General features: G+C 49.5%; 1 protein-coding gene across 5 annotated transcripts; it reads left to right on the plus strand.

Annotated features, from left to right (window-relative positions):
- The first annotated feature begins 415 nt into the window (after positions 1-415).
- Positions 416-14,383, plus strand: LOC132463005 (kinesin-associated protein 3-like). Of its 5 annotated transcripts, XM_060058852.1 has the most exons (22): positions 417-602; positions 1,308-1,439; positions 1,623-1,774; positions 1,952-2,010; positions 2,204-2,345; positions 2,659-2,758; positions 3,099-3,223; positions 3,810-3,908; positions 4,183-4,361; positions 4,538-4,700; positions 4,920-5,020; positions 5,322-5,430; positions 9,845-9,957; positions 10,669-10,834; positions 11,037-11,162; positions 11,762-11,860; positions 12,765-12,850; positions 13,012-13,168; positions 13,440-13,524; positions 13,874-13,976; positions 14,051-14,098; positions 14,159-14,383. In XM_060058852.1, exons 1-20 carry the CDS (start codon positions 574-576, stop codon positions 13,974-13,976), a joined length of 2,325 nt encoding a protein of 774 aa, XP_059914835.1. In that variant the 5' UTR covers positions 417-573; the 3' UTR covers positions 14,051-14,098; positions 14,159-14,383. The 5 variants fall into 5 exon arrangements, with proteins under 5 accessions (XP_059914837.1, XP_059914835.1, XP_059914834.1 ...); XM_060058851.1 differs by lacking the exon at positions 14,051-14,098 and having other exon boundaries at positions 13,874-14,008; XM_060058854.1 differs by lacking the exons at positions 13,874-13,976; positions 14,051-14,098; positions 14,159-14,383 and adding an exon at positions 13,280-13,306 and having other exon boundaries at positions 416-602; positions 13,360-13,454.
- The last annotated feature ends 500 nt before the right edge of the window (positions 14,384-14,883 follow it).

The following is a 14,883-nucleotide window of genomic DNA, read 5'->3' on the forward strand; positions in this document are numbered from 1 at the left end:
AAGGTATTATATTTATATATGTATATATATATATATATATATATAATATGTTTATTAAAGGTGTTCCCTGAATAATATCATGTGACTCTAAAAGACACACATTGTGATCCCTCTGTGACAAAAACAAATACTTCAATTGTTAATACATTCATAATCTCTAAACATTAGTTTCGGGCTTCAGAAGGCCTCATCATCGTGATATTCATCCAATTGGAGTTCTAGTAAGCTGCTGTAAAAATCTCAGCCGACGTAAGCTAGGCTAATCAGACTTTAGCATTCCTGAGGAACGCCTTGACCATTCAGACACAACAATATCTCTCATAATGAACAATCATTTGACTTTTTATAACTGAACCATCAGTACAAATCATTCTAACTCGTCATGAACGCCTCTTCACGCACACCACGCATGCGTAGGATAGCTGTTGTTCCCTTGCGCAAGCGCAGTGCGCTCTGTGATAAACGCCTTTCCTCAGTCCTCCTCCGTGATTTTGTGATTTAAACTCTTTATTCGGACTAATGATTTAAACTCTTTATTCTGACTAACCTCGACCAGGGGCGATAGCAGGCAGGATGCAGGAGGACGCGCGCTATCTCAAGCGGTAAAACATCAGTAATGACCTCACTGTTTATTACTGTTAAACCCACAGGAGGAGGTGTGGTTAACGGGTTCATTCATGTGGACACCAGGGGATAGTGATATTCAAGATACAGGGCGGATATGTGGCTCAGGAGGGACTCTTCAGGTACAGCGGGTTGGCTGGTAACCAGAAGGTTGCTAGTTCGATCCCCGGCTCCTCCTAGCGGAGTGTCGAGGTGTCCCTGAGCGAGACGCCTCACCCTGACTGCTCCTGACCAGCTGGCTGTCGTCCTGAGGGGCTGACACTGTTTGTGTCGGTGTGTGTGTGTGTGTGTGTGTGTGTGTATGGATGGCTGAATGTGAGGCAGTATTTGTAAAGCGCTTTATGGGCCACTGGTCAGTAAAGCAGGGTATGAATGCAGTCCGTTCACATTCACACCAGTTTAGCTCCTAGCGTTTGGATTATCTCATGACGTCATCACACTACATCTAAAGGTAAACATCTATGTGTGTGATGATGTCATGTCATCTTCATACTACATCGATGTTTACCTTTAGATTTAGTGTGATGTCATGACGTCATCACACTGTCATCACAACATTATTTTGATACAGCTAGATGTATGATGTCATCATATCATTATAATACACCTGTGATAATGATGTGATGACTAATTATAGTACAGATTCTAAAACAGATCCCCCTCTTCTCCTCCTCCTCCTGTAGGAAGGTGCGTGCTGGCAGTCTAGACGTCCACCCCACAGAGAAGGCCCTGGTGGTGCAGTATGAGGTGGAGGCCTCCATCCTGGGGGAGGGAGGAGACCCCATGCTGGGGGAGCGCAAGGAGGGCCAGAAGATGTGAGTGCACCTCCTCCTCCTCCTCCTCTCATATCTGCATCTTGCTACAGAAGCTAAACTGAACTCCCTCCTCCTTATCCTTTACTCCTCCTCTCCTCTCCTCTCCTCTCCTCTCCTCTCCTCTCCTCTCCCCTCCCCTCCCCTCCCCTCTCCTCTCCTCTCCTCTCCCCCCCCCCCCCCCAGTATCCGGGTGAAGAGCCTCTCCCCCAGTACTGACGTGGGGGCGTTGGCCAGGAAGGTGGTGGAGGAGTGCCGCCTCATCCCGCTGTCCCGCCTCCCCCAGGTGGAGCACCTCCTGCACTACCTGCAGAGCAGGAGGCCCGCCGAGGGCAAAGGTCAGGGTGTGTGTTTGTGTTTGTGTTTGTGTGTGTGTGTGTGTGTGTGTGTGTGTGTGTGTGTGTGTGTGTGTGTCTGTGGGTGCTCTAATATGTATGTGTGTGTGTGTGTGTGTGTGTGTGTCTGTCTGTGGGTGTTATAATGTGTATGTGTGTGTGTGTGTGTGTGTGTTCCAGTGGACCAGAGCAGTCAGCTGCTCAGACCCAGGGAGCTGTCTCCGTTCGAGGGCCTGGAGGTGAAGCAAACACACACACACACACACACACACACACACACACACACACACACACACACACACACACACACACACACACACACACACACACACTAATCAGTTACACCGCCTAGAAGACTTGTGCGTGTTGTGTGTGTGTTGTGTTATGTGTGTGTGTGTTGTGCGTGTTGTGTCTGCGTGTTGTGCGCTGCAGGTGGGGGAGGAGGCCTCCATCTCCCAGGTGGAGCGCTACGTTGAGCTGCTCTACGAAGGACTTCCTGAGAAGATCAGAGGCTCCGCCCTGCTGCTGCAGCTGGCCCGTAACCCTGACAACCTGGAGGAGCTGCTGCACAACGGTACGCTAGCCTGTTAGCTCCACCAGCAGCTCTGTAGCATCCATGCTAGCCTGTTAGCTTCAATAGCATGTCTTTAGCACAGCTCCGGCCTATTAGCTTCACTAGCAGCTATGTAGAACAACGCTAGTCTGTTAGCTTCACTAGCATGTCTGTAGCATCCATTCTAGTCGGTAAACTTTGTTAAAGTGTGTGTGTGTGTGTGTGTGTGTGTGTGTGTGTGTGTGTGTGTGTGTGTGTGTGTGTGTGTGTGTGTGTGTGTGTGTGTGTGTGTGTGTGTGTGTGTGTGTGTGTGTGTGTGTGTGTGTGTGTGTAGAGACGGCTCTAGGGGCACTGGCCCGGGTTCTCAGGGAGGACTGGAAGCAGAGTGTGGAGCTGTCCACCATCATCATCTACATCTTCTTCTGCTTCTCCAGGTACCCACTGCTGGGATGGGTTGTGTGATGTGTGTCTGTGATGTGTGTATAGTTTCCCCAGTTCCAGGTGGGGGTGTCCGACTGTAGGGTGTTGTGTTGTGATGTTGTGCGTCTGTGTGTAGTTTCTCCCAGTTCCAGGCGATGGTGTCCAAGTTAACTATAAGGTGTTGTGTTGTGATGTTGTGTGTCTGTGTGTAGTTTCTCCCAGTTCCAGGCGGTGGTGTCCCACTATAAGGTGTTGTGTTGTGATGTTGTGCGTCTGTGTGTAGTTTCTCCCAGTTCCAGGCGGTGGTGTCCCACTATAAGGTGTTGTGTTGTGATGTTGTGCGTCTGTGTGTAGTTTCTCCCAGTTCCAGGCGGTGGTGTCCCACTATAAGGTGGGGGCTCTCTGCATGGCGGTGGTGGAACATGAGCTGAGGAGACACGACCTCTGGAAGGAGGAGCTCAGCAAGAAGAACAAGGCCTATATCCTCCAGTACTGCATCATATATATCATCTACATTATATACATTATATATCCTAATACTACTATAACCTCCAGTACTACATCATATATATCATATACATTATATATCCTAATACTACTAAATCCTCCAGTACTACATCAACTACATTATATACATTATATACCCTAATACTACTAAATCCTCCAGTACTACATCATCTACATTATATACATTATATACCCTAATACTACTATATCCTCCAGTACTACATTGTCAGTGTGCGTGTGTGTCTCCAGTGTGTGTCTCCAGTGTGTTTCTGTACTGTGTGTCTCTAGTGTGTGTTTGTCTGTAGTGGGTAGCTCTAGTGTTTGTCTGTAGTGTGTGTCTCCAGTGTGTGTCTGTAGTGTGTGTGTCTTCAGTGTGTGTCTGTAATGTGTGTGTGTCTCCAGTGTGTGTCTGTAGTGTGTGTGTCTTCAGTGTGTGTCTCCAGTGTGTGTCTGTAGTGTGTGTGTCTCCATTGTGTGTCTATAGTGTGTGTGTCTCCATTGTGTGTCTATAGTGTGTCTGTAGTGTGTCTCCGGTGTGCGTTCCCTAACTGCCCGTACGCGAGGCGGTCCCGGAGCAGGGCTCCCTGCGGCGGGACCAGGAGAAGGCGGTCAGGAAGTACCGCAGCCTGCTGGCCAAGCAGGAGCAGCTGCTCAGAGGTACCTAGCCTGGAGCACCTAGCCCCCTGCAGCTTGCCTGGAGCACCTAGCCCCCTGCAGCTAGCCTGGAGCACCTAGTCCCCTACAACTAGTCTGAAGCACCTAGCCCCCTGCAGCTAGCCTGGAGCACCTAGCCCCCTGCAGCTAGCCTGGAGCACCTAGCCCCCTGCAGCTAGCCTGGAGCACCTAGCCTACTGCTGCTCAGATGTACAAACACAATTTAGCAGTATATCTCTCTCTCATTCTCTCCCTCTCCCTCCCCCCTTTTCCCCAGTGTCTCTCTACCTGCTCCTGAACCTGGCGGAGGACACTCGTACCGAGCTGAAGATGAGGAATAAGAACATGGTGGGTCTCTTGGTCCGGGTCCTGGACCGCGAGGACCCAGAGCTGCTGGTCCTGGTGCTCTCCTTCCTCAAGAAGCTCTCCATCTTCCTGGAGAACAAGAACGACATGGTGAGGAGAACCAGGGAAATACCAGGTTCTGAACCACGTATACAAACCTCAGAGGAACCACAGGACCTGTGGAAACAACAGGACCTCTAAGGAACCACCAGAATCAGAACCATGGGTTGGGGTTCTCCTTCCTGCGTATCCAAGCTGTCTCTCACTCTCCTGCTTTTGATTGGCAGGCCGAGGTGGATACAGTGCAGCGATTGGCTCGCTTCGTGCCGTGTGACCACAAGGACCTGCTGAACCTGACGCTCCGCCTCCTCCTCAACCTCTCTTTCGACTCAGGCCTCCGGACCAAGATGGTGGAGGCCGGCCTGCTGCCCAAACTCACCGCCCTGCTAGGTACCTAGCACGCTGGCTAGTTAGCCAGGACTCTCCTCCCTGCTAGGTACCTAGCATGCTGGCTAGTTAGCCCAAACTCAGCTCCCTGCTAGGTACCTTGCATGGTGGCTAGTTAGCCCAAACTCAGCTCTTGGCTAGGTACCTAGCATGCTTGATAGTGAACATAGTGAACTCAACAGGCGCTGCTACTTGTTAATGTTGTTTTTTGTTGTTCCCTAGGGGACGCCACCCACCGGCAGGTGGCCATGTGGATCCTGTACCACATCAGTGTGGACGACCGGTCGAGGTCCCTGTTCGCCTACACAGACTGCATCCCCCAGGTAGACCACCCCCCAGGTAGACCACACCCCAAGGTAGACCTCCCAGGTAGACCCCCCAGGTAGACCACACCCCCCAGGTAGACCACACCCCGCAGGTAGACCAAACCCCCCAGGTAGACCACACCCCCCTGTTGTCACCTACTGGTCCCACTGGTCCAGACCCACTAGCTAAGGTGTGTGTGTGTGTGTGTGTGTGTGTGTGTGTGTGTGTGTGTGTGTGTGTGTGTGTGTGTGTGTGTGTGTGTGTGTGTGTGTGTGTGTGTGTGTGTGTGTGTGTGTGTGTGTGTGTGTGTGTGTGCAGCTGCTCCAAATGCTGTATGACCACGGGGAGGAGAAGATGGACATTGAGCTCATCTCCTTCTGCATCAACCTGGCAGCCAGCAAGAAGAACGCCCAGATCATGTGTGAAGGTACTCACCCAACACTAACTAACCACTTACTAACCACTCACCCCAACACTAACTAACCACTCACATAACCACTCACTTCCAACACTAACTAACCACTCACCCTCAACACTAACTAACCACTCAGCCCCAACACTTACTAACCACTAGCTAACCACTCACCCCGAACACTAATCTAACTAACCACTCAACCTTAACACTAACTAACCACTCACCTCCAACACTAACCTAACTAACCACTAACCCCTAACACTAACCTTACTAAACACTCACCTCTAACACTAATCTAACTAACCCCTCAACCCTCACACTAATCTAACTAACAACTCCCCCCAACACTAACTAACCACTCACCTCTAGCACTAAACTAACTAACGACTGAACTCTAACACTTACCTAACTAACCACTCCCCCCGACACTAACTAACCACTACCTAACCACTCACCCCAACACTAACCAACTGTTCACCCCAACACTAACTAACCCCTCACCCCTATTACTAACCATACTAACCACTCACCCCAACACTTACCAACCACTCACTACTACTACTACTACTATTCTTCGTCCCCTAAAGCCCAGTTCAGACCAAAGATTCACCTTGCAACGAGACGGTTTTAGAACGTCGCAGGGGCGGTGTGAACGGGTCGTTGCAAGGCGTCGCAAGGCGTTGCAAGGAGTCGCCAGAGATTGAACATGTCAAATCGCAAGGTCCAGTTTTAGAACGCGGCGATTTAACTATTCCTCTTCAGCCAATCACAGCACAGAACAACTTGTACGTCACGGCCTTACTCCGTCCCGGTACCGTACTGTCCACTCCAGCATAAAAAGATCCGAAGATGGCAGACTTCTGGTCCGAGGAGAGGGAGGAGAACTTAATTCGGTTGCTGGAGGATCAACCTGTCCTATACGACGTTGGTCGATATCCCCGACTTCCAGCTCTCTACACAGATTGGCGTAGGCACCCTGTTTCTGCCGCTGAAGTACCCAACTGCGGCTCCATATTCTTGGCTTTATAACTCGCCGTCTTCTCCTTTTCATGATTAAAGCCACAGCAAAAACTGCGACCATTTCACTCTCACTAACATAATTAGGCCTGTTTATAATTAAGTTATACATCTCCAAGTAGTTGAGCCGATGGTGAACTAAGACAGATCAATCTGAAATTCAACTAACGGAAAATGCAATGTATCCAACAACGGGTAATCTAAACTAACTGTAAGCTCCAGCTATTTACTCCAATGCAGATGTAGTGGAGAATGACAAAACATAGTAACTATAGCCTACTCTCAAGTAAAATAAAAATAAAACTAATTGCAAACCTAACTAATCGCAAACCTAACTAATCTAACCTAACCTACGCAAATGATGATGTTGCGGCTCTCAGCTGTGCCAGAGCGTTCACAGTTGCTATGGAAACCACCTAGCGTCGCAGCCCGTTGCAGCGCGTTGCAGCCAGTGTGAACTGCCCAGTTTTAGAACGTCGCAGCCCGTCTCGTTGCAAGGCGTTGCAAGGAGTTGCGAGTTGCAAGCCGAATCTTTGGTCTGAACTGGGCTTAAGGGTCATAAGGCTTCGATGAGCACTCTCCATTCCACTCGGTCCCTGGCAGCATGTTGGGCCTCCCCCCATGACAGGTTCCTCTGTTGCAGCTCTTGTGTCACAGTTCTGCGCCAGGTGGTTTTTGGCCTCCCAGGTTTTCTTTTGCCTGGTGGTGTCCATCTTAAGGCGACCTTTGTGATGCGGTCCTGCTCCATCCTCAACACATGTCCTAGCCTTCTCAGGCGTCTGTGCATAATCTCCTTGGTGATGCTCCAGCTTCCCGTTTTTTTGTACAGGTCATTGTTGGAGATCTTATTAGGCCAAAAGATTTGGCATATTCGTCGGAGGCATCCATTATGGAACACTTCCATTCTCCTCATGTCTGTTTTGACAACCCGCCAGCTCTCTGAACCATACAGCAGAACAGACTTTACATTGCTGTTGAATAGGAGCATCTTTGTTTTAAGGCTGTATTGTTTTGATCTTCAGATGGGACGGAGTTGGGAGAAGGCACCCTGAGCCTTTCCCAGCCATGCTTGTGATCCATTTGTTGTGATCCAGTCTATTGCGACCAGGAAGAGGATAGGTTGAGATGATGCACCCCTGTCTCAATCCGGACTGCACGGAAAACCACTCAGAGAGGTCATTTCCCATGATGACACTACACTCAAAATGTTCATAGAATGTTTTTATGATTGAGATGATCTTTGATGGTATTCCATAGGAGTGCAGTATCTTCCAGAGGATGTTTCGGTGGACACAACCTTCCTGAAGTCCACGAAGTTGTGTTCCATTCCAAGCACTGTTCTATGACGTTACGCAGAGCAAAGATTTGGTCCATACATCCTCTTCCCTTCCTGAAGCCTGCTTGCTCCTGTCTAATCCTGGTGTCAATGGCTGTCTCCATCGGGTCAAGAAGGACTCTGCAGAACATCTTGCTTGGAACAGATAGAAGGGTAATTCCACGCCAGTTGTCGCAGTTCTTAGTGTTGCCTTTCTTGGGAACTTTGACAATAATACCTTTGGACCAGTCTTCAGGGATGGTGTCACTGTTCCAAATGTTTTGGAATAGGTCCGTCAGCACTCGTGTTGATGTTGGAATGTCGGGCTTGAGCATCTCAGCCTGAATAGTATCTATGCCACATGCCTTGCCATCTTCAGGGTTTGGATGGCAGCTTTAACCTCAGCAGAGTCCGGGGGGTTGGTGTTGATTTCCAGGGTATCCTCTGTTGTTGTGATGTTCGCTGGCTGTTCTGGCTCAGGGAGGTTGAGTACTTCCTGGAAGTGTTGAACCCATCTGGCTACTTGTTCACGCTCTGATGTACCTTTTGTGCTGTTTCGGTGTATATGGTCTTGATAGCATTCCATTTGCTGTTTATGGTGGGTTCTTCTGACCATTTCAGAGGATGCCTCTGGCGTGCTGAAGCGGTTTCTGAGTTCCAACACAAACTCTTTGTTTTTCTTTGCAATGTCCAGTTTCCTCTGCCGGTGGCTTTTTGGGATTGACTTCTCCAACTTCAGTTTAATGGTGGCAGCGATTAGGTGGTGGTCGCTATAGGCATCTGCACCCCGGTAAGCTCTAACAGCTTGCAGTGACCTGCGCCATTTACCATTAATGATGATGTGGTCGATTTGTTTGATTGCCCTACCATCAGGTGCCCTTGTGAGCGTATGGATGTTCTTGTGGGGGAAGATGGTACCGATGATGACCAGGTTGTTGGTCATGCAGAAATCCACAAGGCATTGTTGTTCCTTTTGCCACATCCATGCCTGCCCATTGCCCTCTCGTTGTTGGAATTGTCGGTACCCACTTTGGCATTCATGTCACCAGTTAGGAGAAGAACGTCGTGTTGGGGTACCTTTGAAACCACCATTGGCAGTTGTTCATTCCAGTCTTCTTTGACCTCCTCCTCAGCCTTGTTGGTTGGTGCATAGCACTGTAAGATGGTGAGTTAACAGTACTTTGAGTTGAGGCGTACTCAGATCAGCCTTTCACTTACTGGTTCCCACTCCAGCAAGGTTTGAGCCTTCTCCTTGGCGATTAAGATGGCTACACCATGTGTGTGGGTGTTCTCATGGCCAGAATAGAGGATGACAGACCCATCATGCAGGACTTGATGACCAGAGCCGGTCCAGTGACTCTCACTTATCCCCGGGATGTCCAGGCGGTACCTTTTCATCTCACTGAGGACTTGTGCTGTCTTGGTGGTCTCAAACATGGTTCGGACCTTCCATGCTCAAATGCGGATCTTGGTTTTAGGCCCTAGTAGGCCCTCTTTCGCACTCCTGACTTCCTTTCGGCTTTCATCAGAAGTGGTCATACTGCCACCCAAAGTGTTTGGGTGGCTGGGGTCTACAATGGGCCTGATGTCAATAGGATTTCTCATTTTAGTTTCTGTGACAATAGGGTTTTTTTACGGGGTGGCGTTGTTAGCGCCACGCCCAACCCCCAACCTGGAGGACCAGGTGCTGCCTTTTGTCTCACTCCTCACCCAAGACCAGTCTGGTAGGATTGAGCCTGCCAGGAGCCGTAGGCTCCCTCCAGCATAGCTCTCAGGATCATAGAAGCACGCAAGCCTCTCCACCACGGCAAGGTCACAGCACGCGGAGAGGGTAACCCTAACCAACCACTCACCCCAACACTAACTAACCACTCACCCCTAACACTAACCTTACTAACGTCTCACCCCTAAAACTAACTAACTAACCACTCACCCCCTAACACAAATCTATCTAACCACTCAGCCCCAACACAAACCTAACTAACCACTCACCTCTAACACTATGCACTCACCCCTGACTCTAATCTAACTAACCACTCGCCCCCATCACTGACCGTACTCTAACCTATCCGCTAATGGTGTTTCCGTGTCCAGGCAACGGGCTGAAGATGGTGATGAAGAGGGCTCTGAAGATGAAGGACTGCCTCCTGATGAAGATGATCAGAAACATCTCCCAGCACGACGGACCCACCAAGGCCCTGTTCATAGTCAGTCTGTTATAGTCCTATAACCAACCCGTCCTATAACAAACCCGTCCTCTAACAAACCCGTCCTATAACCAACCTGTCCTATAACCAACCTGTCCTAAAACCAACCCGTTCTATAGTCCTATAACCAAGCCTTCCTATAACCAACCCGTTCTACAGGCAACTGAGACACTGTTCATAGTTAGTCTGTTATAGTGCTATAACCAACCTGTCCTTTAACCAACCTGTCCTTTTAAACAACCCCTTCTATTACCAACCCGTCCTATAACATACCTGTTCTATAGTCCTATAACCAACCCGTCCTTTAACCAACCTGTCCTTTAAACAACCTGTTCTATTACCATCCCTCCTGTAACCAACCTGCTCTAAAGTCCTATAACCAACCGGTCCTATAACCAAACCGTCCTATAACCCACCCGTTCTACAGTTCCATAACCAACCCACCCTATAACCTACCCCTCCTTTAACCAACCTGTTCTGCAGTCCTAGAAGGGGGTTGTTGGTTAGCTGGGATAACCCGGTCTACCTTGTTAACCAACCCATTGTTTAGCTAGCTGACCCGGTCCAGCTCGTGCCGTTGGTTAGCTAGCTGAGCTAAGCTGATTCTATACCCAACCCGTTGTTTAGCTAGTTGAGCCAGTCCACCTCTTTAACGAACCCGTTGGTTAGCTAACTGACCCGGTCCACCTTGTTAACCAACCCGTCTGACAGGACTACGTGGGCGACCTGGCAGCCCAGATGGCGGCGGAGGAGGAGGAGGAGTTTGTTGTGGAATGCGTCGGAACGCTGGGGAACCTGACTGTCCCGGAGCTGGACTGGGAGCTGGTCCTCAGAGAGTACAACCTGGTGCCCTACCTCAAGGACCACCTAAAACCAGGTGAGACCCCGACCAGGTGAGACCTAGAGACCACCTGACCAGGTGAGACCCCGACCAGGTGAGACCTAGAGACCACCTGACCAGGTGAGACCTAGGACCATTTGAGACCCCGGACGAGGTGGGACCTAAAGATCAGGTGAGACCTGGAGACCCTCCAGCCCTCAGCAGGGGTCCTGATGGTTCTGGTCCTGATCTCCTCTAGGCTCTGCGGAGGACGACCTGATCCTGGAGGTGGTGATCCTGGTCGGGACCGTCTCCATGGACGACGCCTGCGCCGCCATGTTGGCTAAATCCGGCATCATCCCTGCCCTCATAGAGCTGCTAAACGGTACGCTAACCCTGCTAGCAGTAGCCCTCATAGAGCTGCTAAACGGTACACTAACCCTGCTAGCAGTAGCCCTCATAGAGATGCTAAACGGTACGCTAACCCTGCTAGCAGTAGCCCTCATAGAGCTGCTAAACGGTACACTAACCCTGCTAGCAGTAGCCCTCATAGAGATGCTAAACGGTACGCTAACCCTGATAGCAGTAGCCCTCATGGAGCTGCTAAACGGTACGCTAACCCTGCTAGCAGTAGCCCTCATAGAGCTGCTAAACGGTACACTAACCCTGCTAGCAGTAGCCCTCATAGAGATGCTAAACGGTACGCTAACCCTGATAGCAGTAGCCCTCATGGAGCTGCTAAACGGTACGCTAACCCTGCTAGCAGTAGCCCTCATAGAGCTGCTAAACGGTACACTAACCCGGCTAGCAGTAGCCCTCATAGAGCTGCTAAACGGTACACTAACCCGGCTAGCAGTAGCCCTCATAGAGCTGCTAAACCTCTCCTCTCCTGTTGTGCTGATGTTGTGTTGTGCTGATGGTGTGTTGTGTTGTTTTGATGTTGTGTTGTTGTGCTGATGCTGTGTGTGTTTTTGTGTCCTGCAGCCCAGCAGGAGGATGATGAGTTTGTGTGTCAGATCATCTACGTCTTCTACCAGATGGTTTTCCACCAGGCGACGCGCGACGTCATCATTAAGGACACCCGTATCCTGGTGGGGCCTGGACCTCAGGGGGAGGGCTGGACCTCAGGGGGAGGGGCCTGGAGGGTGGACCACAGGTGGAGGGGCCTAGAGGCTGACTCTGGCTGTTTCCCAAAGTGAAGGCTGCAACCTTGCTAGAACACTTCCTTGCTAGTCCTATGGAGATGAGGCTAGAGTGCTGCCTAGCGTTTGTAGGCTCAAAGTTTGGAACGACTTGCTAGTGTGGAAGTGCTTCTGCTTCCGCTTTTTAAGTGGTCGATATTTTAATTGTTGAAATTGTTATTGTTATTGTCGATCCATGCAGAATATAGCCTATCATTACGTTACAAAAACGTTTTGCATTTACATGATTAATCTATAAAAAGCAATACGGCACAAAATATTTCTGAAAACATTCAAAAACTTCACTTGTGTAAAGCAATGTGAATTGCTTTACACAACGGACGCAATTTGTAAATACCCTGCGCAGCGCCAGCGTGTGAACGCAGAGGATTGTGGGTATTTCGTCTCGTTGAGGATCCATCGATGCATCTTTGAAAAATCTCGGAATTCTCAAAAATAAAGGACGCGAAAAGGGCGCGAATTTCCGAGTGTTTCTCAACATTGGAACAGTGCATTGGAACAGTGCGTTCTAGGACGTAGCGTCCTTAAAAGGGCGGCCGTTGAGTATGCTTCCTTCACTTTGGGAAACAGCCTCTGTTCTCTGGTAGCAGAGCCTCTTCAACGAGGGCCCGCCTACCAGAGGGAGGACTACCGTGCACTCTGATCTCACTCTGATCTCACTCTTAACACTCTGCTCAGTGAGATCAGAGTGCTCAGAGTGCACGGTGGGCGTCCCCAGGGACTGTAGTGTTTTAGGTGAGAGCTTGGTGATTGGTCAGAAGTGTTTCCTTGACCCCACCCCACAGAGGCGCCGGCCTATCTGATTGACCTGATGCACGACAAGAACACGGAGATCAGGAAGGTGTGCGACAACACCCTGGACATCATCGCTGTGAGTGCACACACACACACACACACACACACACACACACACACACACACACACACACACACACACACACACACACACACACACACACACACACACACACACACACACACACACACACACACCACACACACTCTGCTGACCCCTCCCCTCCAAACCCCCAGGAGTATGATGAGGAGTGGGGCCGCAAAATCCAGTCGGAGAAGTTCCGTTTCCATAACAACCAGTGGCTGGACATGGTGGAGAGTCGCCAGGCAGAGGAGGGCGAGGCCTATCTCTATGACAACGACAACGACCGCACAGACCTCTTCTACAGCGCTGGTCTGTAACTCCTCCTCTAACTCCTCCTGGTGTTTAACTCCTTCTCTTTTAACCCCTGGTTCTGTGTCTAGATGGTATCGCTCATGGTTTGACTCCTGGTTCTGTGTCTAGATGGTATCACTCCTGGTTTGACTCCTGGTTCTGTGTCTAGATGGTATCACTCCTGGTTTGACTCCTGGTTCTGTGTCTAGATGGTATCACTCCTGGTTTGACTCCTGGTTCTGTGTCTAGATGGTATCACTCCTGGTTTGACTCCTGGTTCTGTGTCTAGATGGTATCACTCCTGGTGACGGCTCCATCAGTCCCGATTTCTACAACGACCTCCAGTCCCAGAACGGAGAGGATCCTCCTGCAGGGTGAGTCACAGCCTGACCTCTGACCTCCTCCTGCAGGGTGAGTCACAGCCTGACCTCTGACCTCCTCCTGCAAAGTGAGTCACAGCCTGAGTGCAGAGGACATACAGGTGGTACCTGATAGGTCTGTAGGGGAACTAGGACGAGTGTCTCGTCCAATAGGATCACAGGGAGATGTTAACGAGTGTCTCGTCCAATAGGATCACAGGGAGATGTTAACGAGTGTCTCGTCCAATAGGATCACAGGGAGATGTTAACGAGTGTCTCGTCCAATAGGATCACAGGGAGATGTTAACGAGTGTCTCGTCCAATAGGACCACAGGGAGATGTTAACGAGTGTCTCGTCCAATAGGAACTACCGGGATGTGTTTGACCAGACCAGCTCGTCTCCAGGGCGACCGGTGACTGCCTACGGCTTCAGACCAGACGAAGACCCCCGATACCAGTACACATAGAGACCAGTACACATAGAAACAGCACACATAGAACCAGTACATATACATACTCACATAGAAACCAGTACTCATACAGACCAGTACACATAGAGACCAGTACACATAGAAACAGCACACATAGAACCAGTACATATACATACTCACATAGAAACCAGTACTCATACAGACCAGTACACATAGAGACCAGTACACAGACATACTCACATAGAAACCAGGACACATTAATACACACACTGGATAGCAGAACACGCACTGCCCTTGAATCCTGGACAACTCAAGTTGTGTTTTCATTCTTTCTGTGCACTATATCTCTGTGTTATTATCCCTGTCGTATCGTCTGAATGCCAGCGTGTTATTTATAGATCTGCAATATGAGCGTAGCACAGGGACGCGGGAAGTGGGGGTGCTTAGGGTGCTGCAGCACCCCCCCCCCTGGCGGCCTCTGGCTGTAACTGCAAGTGAGAAGGTTTTATGAACAAATCAATACTTTTTTTTTTTTTATATAATTTTATCATACAACATGATTTTTCATTTAATTATTGACATCCACCCTTTTTATGATATTTATCATATTATCATTTCATTTTATTTAGAACATTGTCTGAGTAGGCTGACGTAGGCTATGACGCACAACGCAGAACTGCCGATAGCTGAATATCGTACTATGCTGATTTTACATAAGCATGTTGGTGTTCAACATCTGTTGTAGTGAACATTCTAAAACTGGTGTAAAATGTTGCTGCCATATTAATAGACACGTTGAATGTTATCGTTATGATTCTGGAATCCTGCACGTAAACTGGTTGGCAAAAAAAGAGCAAAGACGGACGGTTCACTTGACGGAGAAACCGTCACTTTCCTCATATCAGACAACTCGTAACTCTGGATGAAAATAAAGGCTTTCTTT

The sequence above is a fragment of the Gadus macrocephalus genome, chromosome 8 (genome assembly GCF_031168955.1).
Source record: "Gadus macrocephalus chromosome 8, ASM3116895v1".
NCBI classification, from domain to species: Eukaryota; Metazoa; Chordata; class Actinopteri; order Gadiformes; family Gadidae; genus Gadus; species Gadus macrocephalus.